Genomic DNA, 14,276 nt, shown 5'->3' with positions numbered 1-14,276 from the left:
ATAAACTACAAATCAATAAATAGCATCAGGATGTTGATAACTGTGTGAAAATAATGGTTTTGCAGTCTTGTTTTCCAGGATTAATTTGGTGATATGCGGCTGGGTTTTTTATCAGTGGGAACTCCTGGGCTGCCTGTCATTTTCACAAGCAGTGTGAGAGATTCTCACTAAAATAAAAGTATAATAAAATACCTGAAGTCCACACTGTGCTCTTAATTTGATAACCAAACTATCTAAGAACATGTTGGATAACTTCTTTAGAAAGGTATATCATCAATTTATACTCCAAAAATTAATTTATGAAAACATGGTCTCCCTGTTGTTTTTTCTGAGGCCTTTGACAGGAATCTTTGCTACTTGAACCTGTCACTGAAAAGAGACAGGGGTTTTTTTTTTCAGTTTACATAATAAATGTGTTGAACATCATAAGATGAAGAGCTTTTAATTTTATAAAATTTGCTTGGCTGTCAAGGAGAAGTTATAACAAGTGGTTTCCAGCCAAATTGAGTCTGCTGAGGAGGGATGGATCTCTTCCCAGCACTAGAGAGGCACTTGTGGGCAGAATATTATGGGGAAAAGTTTAATGTTTTAATGTATAGAAACATTTAGGAGGCAAGATACATCAAAATGTAAATTCAAAGTGACTGAATCTTGTAGAAGTTTACTGGGATTTATTATGGCTGTTTTAAACATGAAAAAAAAAAGTTGTTTAAGCAATAGGTGTTTTGAGTCAAATACTTTATTGTATCGGGAAATATAAAGTTAGGGAGCAATGCCTTGTCTTTATAAATGCTATCATCCACATTAAAACATTTATTCTTGTTTCTGGAATATTGCTTAGCATTTATGTTTAAAGAACAAGTATAATTCTTTTAGTGTTAAAGACAGAGGCAGCAAGAACAATTTTACCCATTTTCGAAGGACGACATTTAGGAGGTTTTATGTCATTTAAAACTACACATATTTTTTTAATCTGTAGATAAGCCCTAGTCAGATTTTAATGTTTTAGGATGCTGAAAAGAAAGGCTTCTTTTGCAGCTGTCTCTAACAACAAGGGAAAGATAATGCTTATTTCTTTTTCTGTTTGTATCTTGAACATTTAGTGTGGAAGTTCTGAAAATTATTTTTGTGAATGCAAATTAGATACAAAACAATGAAATTATTTGACTCTGGAAATGTTGCAATCCAAGAGATAAATAGATCTGAGAGCTCTCAGTGTAATCACCACAAACACACACAGCCTGTCAGATGCTGCCTCTGTGATGAAAAGACAAACAAATAGTGAGAAAATAATAATACTGATAATTCTAGGGTTAGAAACTAAGGTTAAAGTTCCTTATTATGGAGAGAGCTTGTTCAAACATAAAAAGTATTTGTCATTCTGGTGAACATATTTGTAGTTAATAGTGTTAAAATAGACCAGTTATATTGTCCTCTTTAGATCTGTGCAGGAAGGGGAATTGTTTAATTTTACAGCAGGACCTTAAATTCTTTAAGATAATACTAAATTCTTTAATATGTACATCGTTCTTAACCCAGCATTTAAAAGGATTACAGCAGTAAGTAGCTTAATAAAATGTTATTTCACAATACCTCAATATCCTGAATTATATATTTAATTTAGAAGATACAATATACTAAACCCATGAGTCAGTTTTCCTTAAATCAGTGTGGTTTGTATGTAATTATATACTGGCTGATGAGACTGAATAAATCCAGTTTTACATCCCTAATCAGTGGCTGGTGATAACCTGTCTCAGAAGGGATGCTGTAAAGCGATTAATGTAATTAAAAAGCATAAGTAGAAAAAGAAAATGTTCTTTCTTCCAGCTGAAAGTGTATTAATTGAACAAGTAAGAAAAGCTGCAGAAAAAGAGAAGAGCGTGGATTAAAAACTTCATCAGGTTTCTGAGATGAAAACTGCAAACTCGCAATTTGAGGTAGAATTTGAGGATTGAGGGTTACATGAGTCTGAAACAGGGATAAAAGAGTTATATGAAATGTGGAGGAATTTGTGTGTGGGGAGCTCACCTGCTGGAGGCTTCTGAGCCCAAGGACAGCTGCGTTTTAAAAGAATGAGGAGGAAAAATCTAAAAATCTCTTAAAATCATGTTTAAGCATGCCGGTTAAGATTGTACACCTGTGTAATTAGGAGAAGTTATTGGGTTTTTTGTTATTTCCTGAAGGAAATAACTGTTCTGTGTGTTTGTATGCCCAAATACCTGGTCACATGAGTGCCCACTCCATATGGAAATGCCAGTATCTGATATTTTTGGGTATTATTAGCATTAGAAACCATACAAATTAGATGATCAAACTAAACCAAAGAAGTAAAAGTCATCTTTATAGCCATCTTTGCTGGAATTCTTCTCATGAGCTGCCTGGCCTGAATTCCCAAGGTCCTTTCTGGACTGTTTGTGAAGGTGGGAAAATTGTGTGCCAAGCAGCTGTTCTGGAAGGCGAATGTTCTGTCTGGGTCGTTCTGCTCTGCTTGGAGCAGCAACAGGAGATTTATGTCAAAATGGTTTCATCATCATGATTTTTTTTCCCAGCATTACCTGGCATTTTTCACAAGTTGGTGTGTTCTGTGTCCCAATGCAGAATGGGAGCAGCAGACAACATCTACAAAGGCCGAAGTACATTCATGGAAGAACTGACAGATGCTGCCGAGATAATAAGAAAAGCCACTCCAAGATCCCTGGTGATCCTGGATGAGTTGGGCAGAGGGACGAGCACACATGATGGAATTGCCATCGCTTATGCTACACTTGAACACTTTATTAGAGATGTAAGTGTTCATCTGGCACGTGGGTGTGAACACTTTTTCAGCCTGGCAGGCTGACTTTGTCATTTCCTTGTAAAAATGTGGCATGACTTAGTTCATAGCAAAGTACTGTGGATAAAAAATACCAGTTCTGTGATTCTGTGTTTAAAAAAAAATTAGAGTCAAACCTTGTTATGTGTCTATTTGTTGTTGTAGGTGGAGTCCCTGACCCTGTTTGTCACTCACTATCCCTCGGTTTGTGAGCTGGAGAAGCTGTATCCAGGCAAAGTTGGTAATTACCACATGGCTTTCCTGGTGAGTGAGGAGGAAACCGGTGAACAAAAAGGTACAGTATAAACCTGAGTGAGTCTCTGGCACTGTAGGTATGGGCAGAAATCAAAATTGTTGTGATAATTGACACCTCAGCATGAACTGGATGCATCCAAGCTCACTGGAGTGTCAGCCTCACGTGGCATGTGTGCAGTGCATACGTTTTGCGGGGCTTGGGAACTGAACATCCATTTCTCTCATGTTTTACATGGGGATGACTGAGCAAGGTGAAAGATCCAACCAGCCCAGCATCCAACTTTCCAGAGCAGCAAAACACAAAGGATTAGGGAGCATGGATTAGGGATCAAACATATGGCAGCTCCTTCTGAAAGATCTCACTGTCTGCAAACATTTGCTATTTATGGGTCTTCAAGAGCAAGTTGTGTTTCCTGCTGTTTTGTATTTCATGTTTTGGATTTCATTTCAGTGAGACTGCCCAGTTTATTCTTGTATCTTTATTCTTATATCTTTATTGTCTTCATCCTTCTGTGTCAAGGAGATCCAAAATTTGGTGGTCTGTGGACATCAAAACACATCATTGTTTTCAAACGTGCCTTCACTTAATGGTACTTAGTGCCATGGTCTAGTAACCACGGTGGTAGTGAATCAACGGTTGGACTTGATGATCTCAGAGGTCCTTTGCAGGCCGACTAATTCTGTGATGCTATGATTCTTGAATTATAGGAGGCATCATAAAGGCTTGTTCCCCAAGTCATCCTTGGAACTTTTTGTGGTTTTTTTTTTTTAATTGCCATGGAATTTGCCATTAACATTTCCCCTAAATAATGCTTATTATTGTATTATGTGCTTATATTTTGAGCTAATCAGGACAGAGAACTTCTGTATTTGCCTCACAGAGGAGGTTTTGACTTTGGTTTTAATTTTTTAGGATCTGAAGTTGAAGAGAATCCTGAATTTATCACTTTTCTTTATCAAATAACTAAAGGAATGTCTGCAAGGAGTTATGGGCTAAATGTTGCCAAACTGGCAGATATTCCTGAAGAAATCTTGAAGAAGGCAGCTCACAAATCAAAGGAGTTGGAAAGAATAGTGAATATGAAAAGGTCAGAACAATTGTTACTGTTTGAAAATTATTTCCTTCTCTAATGCCTACTTCTGTTCTCACAAGTGATCCTGAAAATATTAATGAATTTAATTTAGGAAGTATCTTACTCACTTTGGAACCTGAAACTGTGTTTGTACATTATAACGTAGAAGGGAACATGGATATTCTTCATCTGATTTAACTTGAAAATATTTATAATATATTTTGGTTGCTCCCTAAGCAGTCCAAATTTTACTGAAAGTTTGGGGATTTTAACATTTTTCTGATATCCAGTTTTCATTTAGGGTGCATGTATCTTATATATTGCACTAGTTATGAAAATTTGCATATGTATCAAATAACAATAATCCTTCTAAATCTTGTGATATTATGTACACAGTTTAGATATAAATATTTGCTATATTCATATTCATTTTCACTGGGGTTTTTTTAATTGTTATTTTCAGTGGCAGCTCTATGACCAAAATTCAAATAGCCTCTCTAGGAAAATAATAAATCAGGATCTTGGTTGTCTGTAACTGTAGCTAATCCTGACAGAATAATTTGCTATGAGAACATTGTGACTACTAGTTTCTTATAGGTGCAAAAAGTTATTTTGAAACTCAACAATTCTTCATGCCTAACAGTGGTTTTTTATACCCTTTTAATAAAGCAAAATAAAAACATTCTATTTGAAGGTAATGGCAGCTTATGGGAGAAATAATGTGTTAGCTTATGTTCATTGGAAATAATAATTGACATAAGTAAAACAACAAATTACTAGCAAAATCTTAACTCTGTTGTTATAGGCCACATAAAGTTCTAAAATCAAGAAAAAAATTTTCAGAAAAGTGAGAGCTGGAAGGGCAGAGTTACTTGGTAATAAAGCTAAAATGTGAAATAATGTAATATATCCCTTTCATTTATCTTTTCCTGTAAAAATTCTACCAGCATATTACTTGGACAGGGTACAAGAAAGTTCTAGCATGTCTTCATTTCTAAAAAGGGAGTTAATTGCATACAAAACCCATGAGCAGTAAAAATAGTACGGGATGATGTAATTGGAATCCTTATTTAGAGTGGCCAGAGAGGGGAAGTGAGGGCTGATGGAGCAGTAGTAATCAAAGGACCTGATTGTGTCCCATTTATCAGCCTTTGGATATAAAAACTGCCATCTCTATTTTAGTTTTCGGTAGGTAATTTGCTTGTATTCTCAGAGCGAGAAAGGACAAATACTTACTCTAAAACTGTGATGAACCCTTTGTCCAGTCTCATCACTAGGGCCAGGGAGTCCCTTGCCTTCTTCCCAAGAGATATTAACAACGCTAAAAGTGGGTATGGTACATAAAATAACCATGGTCTTGCGAGTCAACCTCAGACCTGTTCGCTGCAGTGCACTTGTGCTCTCACAATACCCACGGGCCAGATGCCTTGTCTTATTTTTTTAAATCACTTTCATATTGTTTCAGAAAATCCACTGGGTAATTTCATCCAGTTTTGACATCTTTGTCGTCAGGAATGTGTGTTACCCCATTTTAAATGTCTTGTTATTTGTCACAGCTCTTATAAATCAAAAAACACTAAGACAAAAATAGGAAGGATGTGTGCACTTGTTTATATTGAAAATGCCTTTTCTCTTTATGACTCTACAAGTGCAAATTTGTAAGGACTGAGTGATGAAAATTAAACAGTGCCAACTACAATGCTGTTTATTTCCTTTAACAATTTAGTCTTGCTCAGTGTGTTGTCATCATTTTGTCAATACTTTTTGTACTGTAAGTTAGTTATAAAATTAATTTGTTGGCTGTCCTAGAGCAGGAACATGTATCTTAGAAAATATTAACTGGTTGTTTGAAGATCACATAACATTTTAAGCTGTGCTATTTTTCACCACGTATAAAATTTTGCAGATGACTGTAGGGCTTTCAAGGTTTGATGTGCTTCACTTAAAAATGTGCCTGTATTTTGATTAATTTTTTTTACTCTTTCAGAAGGAAAATGAAGTCTTTTGCTGAAGCATGGAAGATAAATGATTCTCAGGAACTGCAGAAGTGGAAAAGTATGTGTGAACCTGAAGATGAAAGAAAGGACAGTTTTTAATCCTCAGATCATGGTTAAAGATGGAAGATATCAGAGGTGCAAAATATAGGTCTGGAGACTAATAGATTCTATCAGGGTGTAGTTTTAAGTGCACTAAGTTGACTTTTTGCCTTCTGAGAGATAAGAGATGCTGCATTGTGTGTAATTTTCTCTCTCCACATCCCTATTCACCCTTCTTCTTAATTGCAAAATGTCAACTGGCATTGGATTGAATATGTTTAGAAAACATGAAAAAAATTACTGGTAAATTATTAGGTAAATATTTTATAAATAAAATAATGTGTTTCATCTTTATTGTACTTCAATTTCTAAAGAAATATTTCTCTTTGTTAGAAAATGTAGCTGAGTCCCAACTGTGCTGTATTGCTGTGCAAGTGGTAAGAGTGGGCACTATAGCAAGACCTTTTTTGTTGTTCTAGTGGTAATGCATTTAAAATTCACTGGTTTTTTAGAGCACCCTTTGCTCCTGATCTTGTCCCTCTCTGGCATGGTCTGGATAAAGACTTAATGCCAAAATATTCTTGGAGTATTTTAGGGTGAGTGAAAGGGGCAATTCAGACTGTGCAGCTGGTGCAGCACTCTGTGCCAGTGCTCTGTCAAGGACAGAGCAAAACTGAAAAATACAAAATGCTTTTTAATTTTTTTATTTTCAGTTATCAAGGCCAAATTTCACATGGGAACGTGATATCCAAATTGTTTATCCCTTGTAAGTAACCAGGTTAAATATGTTGCATGATGTTGGCAGACATGTTCCTGAGGGACTGACCCTGTGAAAGGACCCACACTGGAGCAGCTTGTACCTTAACCAAACACTTCTCTCCAGGTTCCTCAGATGGCAAAACATCATTTAAACAAATACTTTGTCTGCCACTCAGATAGCAGCGATCAATGTGAGCTCCTCCTTCCAGACCCTGCAGTGCCTTGACCTAAACTGCAAGAGCTGAAGAGGAAAATTAGTCTTTCAAGGTGTGATTACACACGTGTGTTTATCTAAACCAGGCATTGTGGAGCATAATGAATGCAATACTCTTTTATTAATGTGCGCAGATGCAGGGCTTTGGATCTAAAGGCCTCTGACCCGAGTCATCAATGAGAATAAATGAGCCATTGGTAAATTCCTATATGTGCTAGATGTGCTTTTAGTCTTTTCCCTCAAGGGAGCATTCAGACTATGTTCTGACAGGAAAAAAAAGACCTGGATGCAGTGAAAAAAGTGAAGAAATACAATTAAGTGCTGATGTTGGTATTGCTATTTGCTCATACTATTGAGAACAAAGCAATCACAGCAGGGTTTTAATGTTTGTGATCACACTGGAAACAACTGTTTGTTTCTAGCCCTGTGGAATCCAGCAGTGGAGGTTATCTTGCTATCCCAGTAAGGTTTCTTAGACATGCAAGCCAATTACTAAAGCTACTGTTTTATTCGCTATACTCAGAGAGTGATAAGAAGCTGTTCTTGTCTTTTTATATTTCTAGATTATTATTACTCTTTTATTTGCAGTTCCAGCACATTCCTGCATCCAGGTGGCGGCTGGTCACTTGTGGTGTCTCCCAGGGATCAGTGTTGGGCCCAATTCTGTTTAACATCTTTATCGATGATTTACATGAGAGGATTAAGTCCATCATTAGCAAATTTGCAGATGACACCAAGTTGGGGGGGAGTGTTGATCAGCTGGAAGGCAGGAGGGCTCTGCAGAGGGACCTGGATAGACTGGAGAGTTGGGCTGATTCCAGTGGGATGAGGTTCAACAAGGCCAAGTGCCGGGTCCTGCCCTTTGGCCACAACAACCCCTGCAGCGCTACAGGCTGGGCACAGAGTGGCTGGAGAGCAGCCAGGCAGAAAGGGACCTGGGAGTTTGGATTGACAGGAGGCTGAACATGAGCCAGCAGTGTGCCCAGGTGACGAAGAAGGCCAATGGCATCCTGGCCTGGATCAGCAACAGTGTGGCCAGCAGGTCCAGGGAAGTGATTCTTCCCCTGTACTCAGCACTGGTGAGGCCACAGCTGGAGTGCTGTGTCCAATTCTGGGCCCCTCAGTTCAGGAAGGACATTGAGGTGCTGGAGCAGGTCCAGAGAAGAGCAACGAGGCTGGTGAAGGGACTTGAGCACAAGTCCTGTGAGGAGAGGCTGAGGGAGCTGGGGTTGTTTAGCTTGGAGAAGAGGAGGCTCAGGGGAGACCTCATCACTCTCTACAACTCCCTGAAAGAAGGTTGTAGCCAGGTGGGGTTTGATCTCTTCTCCCAGGCAGTCAGCACTTGGACAAGAGGGCTCCATCTTAAGCTGTGCCAGGGGAGGTTTAGCTTGACTGTTAGGAGGAAATTTTTTACAGAGAGAGTGATCTGACATTGGAATGGGCTGCCCAAGGAAGTGGTGGCTTCTCTGTCCCTGGAGGTTTTTAAGATGAGACTGGATGTGGCGCTCAGTGCCATGGTCTAGTAACCACGGTAGTGTTGGATCAAGGGTTGGACTTGATCTCAGAGGTCTTTTCCAACTAGGCGGTTTCTATGATTCTATGATTAGGCTTCATCCTAAAAAGAATTTGAAGTACAGTTTTGGTAGTGGAATCATCCTGGAGATGTGCTCTGTTTTTAAATCAGAGTAACAAAGTTTTGTGTGTGTGCTGAGTCAGCAGGTTTGATTCTATAAGTGTAAGGTTAAAGAAGAGTGGCCTGTGCTTAGATGGGTCTTTGTCACAGTGGGAATTCATGCTAGGTTTGGGTTTGCTTCAAGAAACGAATGTTTAAATCTTGTTGTCTAAATATTAATACTCTTGGAAACCTACATAAGGCATTAGCTCCTACTGCTGTGCCAGCATGGTATTGATGTGGTTAAAATTTAACATTCATATGAAAAGTACAGCTTTTTGCTATACATGAAGGTACAGTCTGCTTGACAAACTTTTGGACTTCATGGATTTTACCCCTTTTTTTAAAGATGGTGTTCATCACTTTCTTAAACTTTTTCATTGTTCTCTTTTCTCTGTTCTTAACAGAAAAATTTTAACGCCTTTATACATCTTGTCTTGAAGGTGTTGCCTTCAGAAATCACAGTGCCACAGGTGAGCAGCAAAACTGGCAGAGAGTTTTGATGGGAGAGAAGGAGAGGGAGGGCTAGGTACACCGTCACTGTGTGTACGCCTTTGTGTGTTTGGTTATATAAAAAAAGTCATTACGGAATACGCAGGGTAAAATACATTACCAGTACAATTACCTCTTTTGCTGGCAGACATCTTTCACTGAAGTAATTCTCTAGAGGATTTCTCTTTGTGTTGCAAAGTTTTCCAGCAGTTTTTATAGAAATTACATGAATTTGCCTACCACATATGTTTACAAAGTGTATAAATCAATTTAAAGATCATTGAAATGTCAGCTTGGTCAGGTATTGCAATAAAGTGTGTTTACTGCAGTGAAGCTAATGTTTGTTAATGAAATCTGTCTGAAAGTAAATTATACAAATATTTCTACTAAATGTAAAATTACTGAGAATTTGATTCCATTCTTTTAGTAGAAATACCTTGCTAGTTCTGATATAAAAGCATGTTTCCTAGGGAAATAAAGGTTTGGTGGATTGTGTTGCACTGAGAGAAGTGGGACTTCCCTAATTACAATATAGATTTTTTTCCTTACCTAGACTCAGAGACAGGTAGAAAGCAAAGGATATTTTCCTAATTTCTTAAAAATCTTAAGCAATTTCTGAAACAATTGTCTTGATGTGTAAGATGCAAGGCCTTGCAGGTTATGCTGTATGTTTCTCTGAGACTGGACTGGTTTAAGCCATAAGTGAACTGTGGGGAGAGACATAAGACATTTATAGTTTTCAAATATTTATGTTCTTTGAACTTGCAAGGAATCTGTAATTTTATTTTTTTTTACTGCCCTTCTTCCAAAAGTTTCCATGTAAGTAAAAGTGGTTTTTTAGGTGTTATAAAATAAGGTCATTTTTATTTAGAATACTGGTAGCTGCCACTAGTAATAATAATGAAAAATGCTTCTGATGTAAATAGAATTTTTAGCCCTTTTTCTTTTATTTTTCAAGTGTTCTCTTTTTATGACTTTATTATACTGTAAGAAAATGGGTGATTTTTGGGAAAGAAGGGATTGGAAAACACAACACACAGAAAGTATCAAATGCACAATCTGCAATAAAGAAGTAGAAATCAATGTTGACTTTTTTTTATCATAATAATCCAAATATCTAGGGTAATTTAAAACGCAGAGTCTCCTGAATACTGGGAAGATTACTAGATATAATTATCTCAGTCTTATGTAACACTAAATAAAAGTTTCAGTCAAGTACTGAGCTTTTCCCTCTGCCTACATACTGAAATATTCCTCTTTGCATATTTTTTCTGCATATTGCATTAGAAATTGACTCTTGTCTTGGGGCATTCCAGAACATTTGATGCATTGTGTGAGCACTCATTTATAGTTCTTATTCAGAGGAGGAGGAGGGAACAAACCCCGGGGCAGAGGAACCTGTCGTGCCCCTTGGAGGTCTGGGATGTTTAGTCAACTTGGATTCCCAGTGCTGGAGAGGAGGGGAGACAGAAGGGTCTGTTTTTCCAGGATGATCCACCACAGAGGACAAGGTCACAGGTGGGATGCACTGGGCAGGTGTTTGTTTTGCAGTGGGAAGGCTGAGGATTCTTCTTAAGGTGTGTCCTGGCATGTGACAGCTCCAGCAGCTGGTCAGACCCCGAGTGCCTGGGACACTCACTCAGTGGAAAAACAAGGGCTTCGGGAGGAGAATGAAAGAGGGGAGTGGGGGATAATCAAGATAATCAAGAAGAAGGCCTCGAAACAGCATTTTTGTCCGAGTTTAATCCAGTCTACCCAAAAAGTGCATCGCGGGGGAGTGATGGGACTTGTAATTTGGACTTTTCTTTCAAAACTGATCTCAAAGCAATTAAGTTTTAATAATGCTAAGAACACAACTCCAAGGTATGCCGAGCTGGCTTTTCTAAGGATATTCCTAGCTCTTAGGCAGCAGTGTCCAGTGGGACCACCCTCCTTCCCCACAGCTGGTGTCTGTCATGTTTATGCTCCCCTTGTTTGTGATTTGTGCACACTTTGAGTTTTTCTCATTGGACAGTGAATTATTTCTGCATAAAGTGAAATACTGCACTCTATTTGCAGTACTTCACCTAACACCGGCTCTATTAATGCAATTAAGTGTTAAATGAGCTCATTTTCTATGCAAGTTCCTATTCTTAATAGCTCCTACATTGGAAAAGAAAACTTTGCTAATCCTGTTATTAAATTACAAACTAAATCTGTGTAAGCCTTTTGACACATTTATTTGAGTAGCAATTAAGTCTCAGAAGTGATCTGTGCCTGATGATATGTTTGTTCTGTCCCACAAGCCATCAGGCTGAGAAGCTGCAGCGTTCCTTCCCCGCATTTCCACAGCAGTAGGACAAAAATCTCCACCTGATTCCTTCAGGATGTAGCTTTTCTCCCCTTTTTAACTGTTCTAACAAGTTCTGTATTCTGTTCTTCATATCCACTGATTGTTTCTCAGCTGATGTGTGATGCAACCATCTCATTTATCACTGCCCTTTTCTTCCTCCTGAAAAGATGGAGGGTCTTCAACAAAATAAATAAATAAATAAATGTTATCAATTTAAACTTTATTTAAATAAAAATTAAAATAAAAGTAGGCTTTTCTCCATATAGCAGCTCCTTGCAACTAATTCATTCTCCCTCAGGAGTCCAGCTACTTCAGTGAAAGCTTCAGCAGAGCTCTGGATTTTGTGTTTCCAAAAAGTGAGTGTGAAGGTGTTCCATTACATTCCTTGTGGTGCTGTTCTTTAAGCCCGTGTGTACTGCAATCTCTCTTGTCTCCCCCAGTTTCTGTATGGACCTGTCCCCTCACTCACAGTCAGGTGCAGGATTGGTTGCACCAGTCCACTGTAAGTGAGCTGTTGAGCTGCATAGATCCCTTCCTGAAGGTGTGTTCCCCTTTGCAGAGTGAGTGAGTTCACCCTGATCTGTACCACACCCTCAATTCTAACAGTTTCATCCTCAGGGTCCCTTAAAAATATTCCCAGGGATTTCAGCAAGAGTCTGTTTAGGGTCAGAAATTGGTATGTTATTTCCCTTGTGTTTCATCAAATCTCAGCTGACATCCTCTGTATAATTTTGCTTTTAACTTACACATGTAATCATTTCTGCTTTTTGTATTTTTGAAATGTAGGTAGGGGAATGATAGAAGAATTCTGACTGTTCCCCCACCTTTACACAATAATCTTTTAATGCTTTGCTTATCACCCCTGGATTGGACTAAAGGAATATCTGACTTCCTAATTTGAGGCCTCAACCTCATCTGGTCTCTCAATTTTAGATCCATGGCATTCTGAAGTGAGTTGGTACCAAGTGCCCAGTGCTGTGTGTCAGTTTACACTAGCTTGACAGACCTCTGTGGTCACCATTAAGCATTTAAAACTTTTTCCTTTCCTTTCTTGTTCCATTATCTTTTCACATTATAGAGGGCTGCCTTGCCAAGGACTTCACAGGTAAGAATCTAGGCACTGCATTTGGTCTGGGTGTGCAAGTGAGCAAATGATGCTTGTTATGGGACCTGAGGCAATATAACCTTTTCTTTGCTGGCAGTACTAGGCAGGAGTGTCAGAATAGTTTATAATGTTCCCCACAGGGAGAGGAGATGAATTATTTGCAAGACCAAATCCTGGTCCTGCACCAGAGCCAAAGTGGTCTTGTCACACACAGGTTATGAGCTAAACAGTGTGGTGAGTGCTTGCCTTCAGGTTTACAAGCTGTTGTAAAGAAAGTTATGGAAATACTCAACTGTTTGGAAAAGTGCGGGTTTTGCCTGACCTTGTTCTTTTTTCAGAGTCCAAGGGCTGCGTGTGGCCCATGCCTTTTGACTGTCCCAGGACAAGCCCTGTGACTCACTTCAACTCCAGTTTACCTCACGTTTATGAAGAAACTGCCTTGGGTAGTCAGACCTCCATACTGCTTTGGAATTTACAATTTTGTGATTGGAAGGGCTCCAAAAATAAATGGGATTATAAATGAATTGAGGGTAGGATTGCATTTATAGACTGTACAATATTTTAAGGTAGTGCCATCCAAAAGCCATGAAAACAGGATGTTTTTGTATCTCAGTGAGCCTCTGCTTTATAGATGAGGCTGGGCAGTTTCAGCCAGAGGGAGGAAAGCTCTACTTTTCCCCTTGTTAATGGGATGATGTTAGAAATCATTCCTTGAAGCACAGTTGTGTTGTGAGATAACCAAAATTTCTATAAGGCCATCAGTGTGTGGTTCATCTATGCAGATCCACACCTGTCCATACTCTGAAAGATGTGTTTCACCTCTCAGAAGAAATCATTTTGAATATGCCTTGTTCTTGTTAAGTTATATTTGTTCTGTAGGCACCCATTTAAAAGTTCTCATCAGAATGGATCCCTGAAAGAGTCCAACACCAGGTTGGATGGGTCTTGGAGCAACTTGGGATAGTAGAAGGTGTCCCTGCCTATGGCAGGGGGTGCTTTTAGGTGTGATGTGCTTTAAGGTCCCTTCTGACACAAACCAGTCTGGGGTTCTGTGATGAACTTACCTTCACTGCTGTGGTCCACTTGGCTTTTCAAAAAGTAGGCTTTGAACTGGACTATACCACACTGATGGATTCACTTATGCAGTAAAACTCAGACCACTCAGTTCCAGTGTCATGACATGTTACAGCAGCCAGAGGTGGCACCAGTCAGTCATTCCTGCTTCCCATGTTCATCCCAGGAAAAGCACAGAACTGAGGGGTCCTTTTGCTCCCCACAGACCTCCATGTACATGAATTTACCATCATGTTGTTTGTCCCCCCCTTGCCGAGCTGCAAGGAGCTTCAGTACCTGGCACAATAGGGTATGACATTTTTGAGCACTCCTGCTGGATCATGGATAAAATCCACCCCTTTGGCTTTAGAGGCCCAAGATCCCTCCTCCATCTCAAACGTGACCAACAGTAATTCTCACAGAGAGACAGCTTGTCTTTTTTGATTCTTACCAAAGCTTTTTTTTCCACC

The 14,276-nt window shown here is 38.9% G+C and overlaps 1 protein-coding gene across 2 annotated transcripts in view; it reads left to right on the top strand.

Annotated features, from left to right (window-relative positions):
* MSH3 (mutS homolog 3) overlaps positions 1-10,399 on the top strand; it is a 97,415-nt gene extending 87,016 nt beyond the window's left edge. For both annotated transcript variants that reach the window (XM_050329714.1, XM_050329713.1), the window contains 4 exons: positions 2,602-2,788; positions 2,981-3,110; positions 3,984-4,158; positions 6,131-10,399. In XM_050329714.1, coding sequence (XP_050185671.1) covers positions 2,602-2,788; positions 2,981-3,110; positions 3,984-4,158; positions 6,131-6,239 — 601 coding nt within the window. In that variant the 3' untranslated portion in view covers positions 6,240-10,399. The remainder of the gene's footprint in view (positions 1-2,601; positions 2,789-2,980; positions 3,111-3,983; positions 4,159-6,130) is intronic.
* Positions 10,400-14,276: the final 3,877 nt, after the last annotated feature.

This window comes from Myiozetetes cayanensis, unplaced genomic scaffold (assembly GCF_022539395.1).
Source record: "Myiozetetes cayanensis isolate MyiCay16 unplaced genomic scaffold, myiCay2020 scf4, whole genome shotgun sequence".
Taxonomy (NCBI): Eukaryota; Metazoa; Chordata; class Aves; order Passeriformes; family Tyrannidae; genus Myiozetetes; species Myiozetetes cayanensis.
The sequence above is the reverse complement of the archived record's forward strand: the minus strand, read 5'-3'. Positions and strand labels throughout refer to the sequence as shown.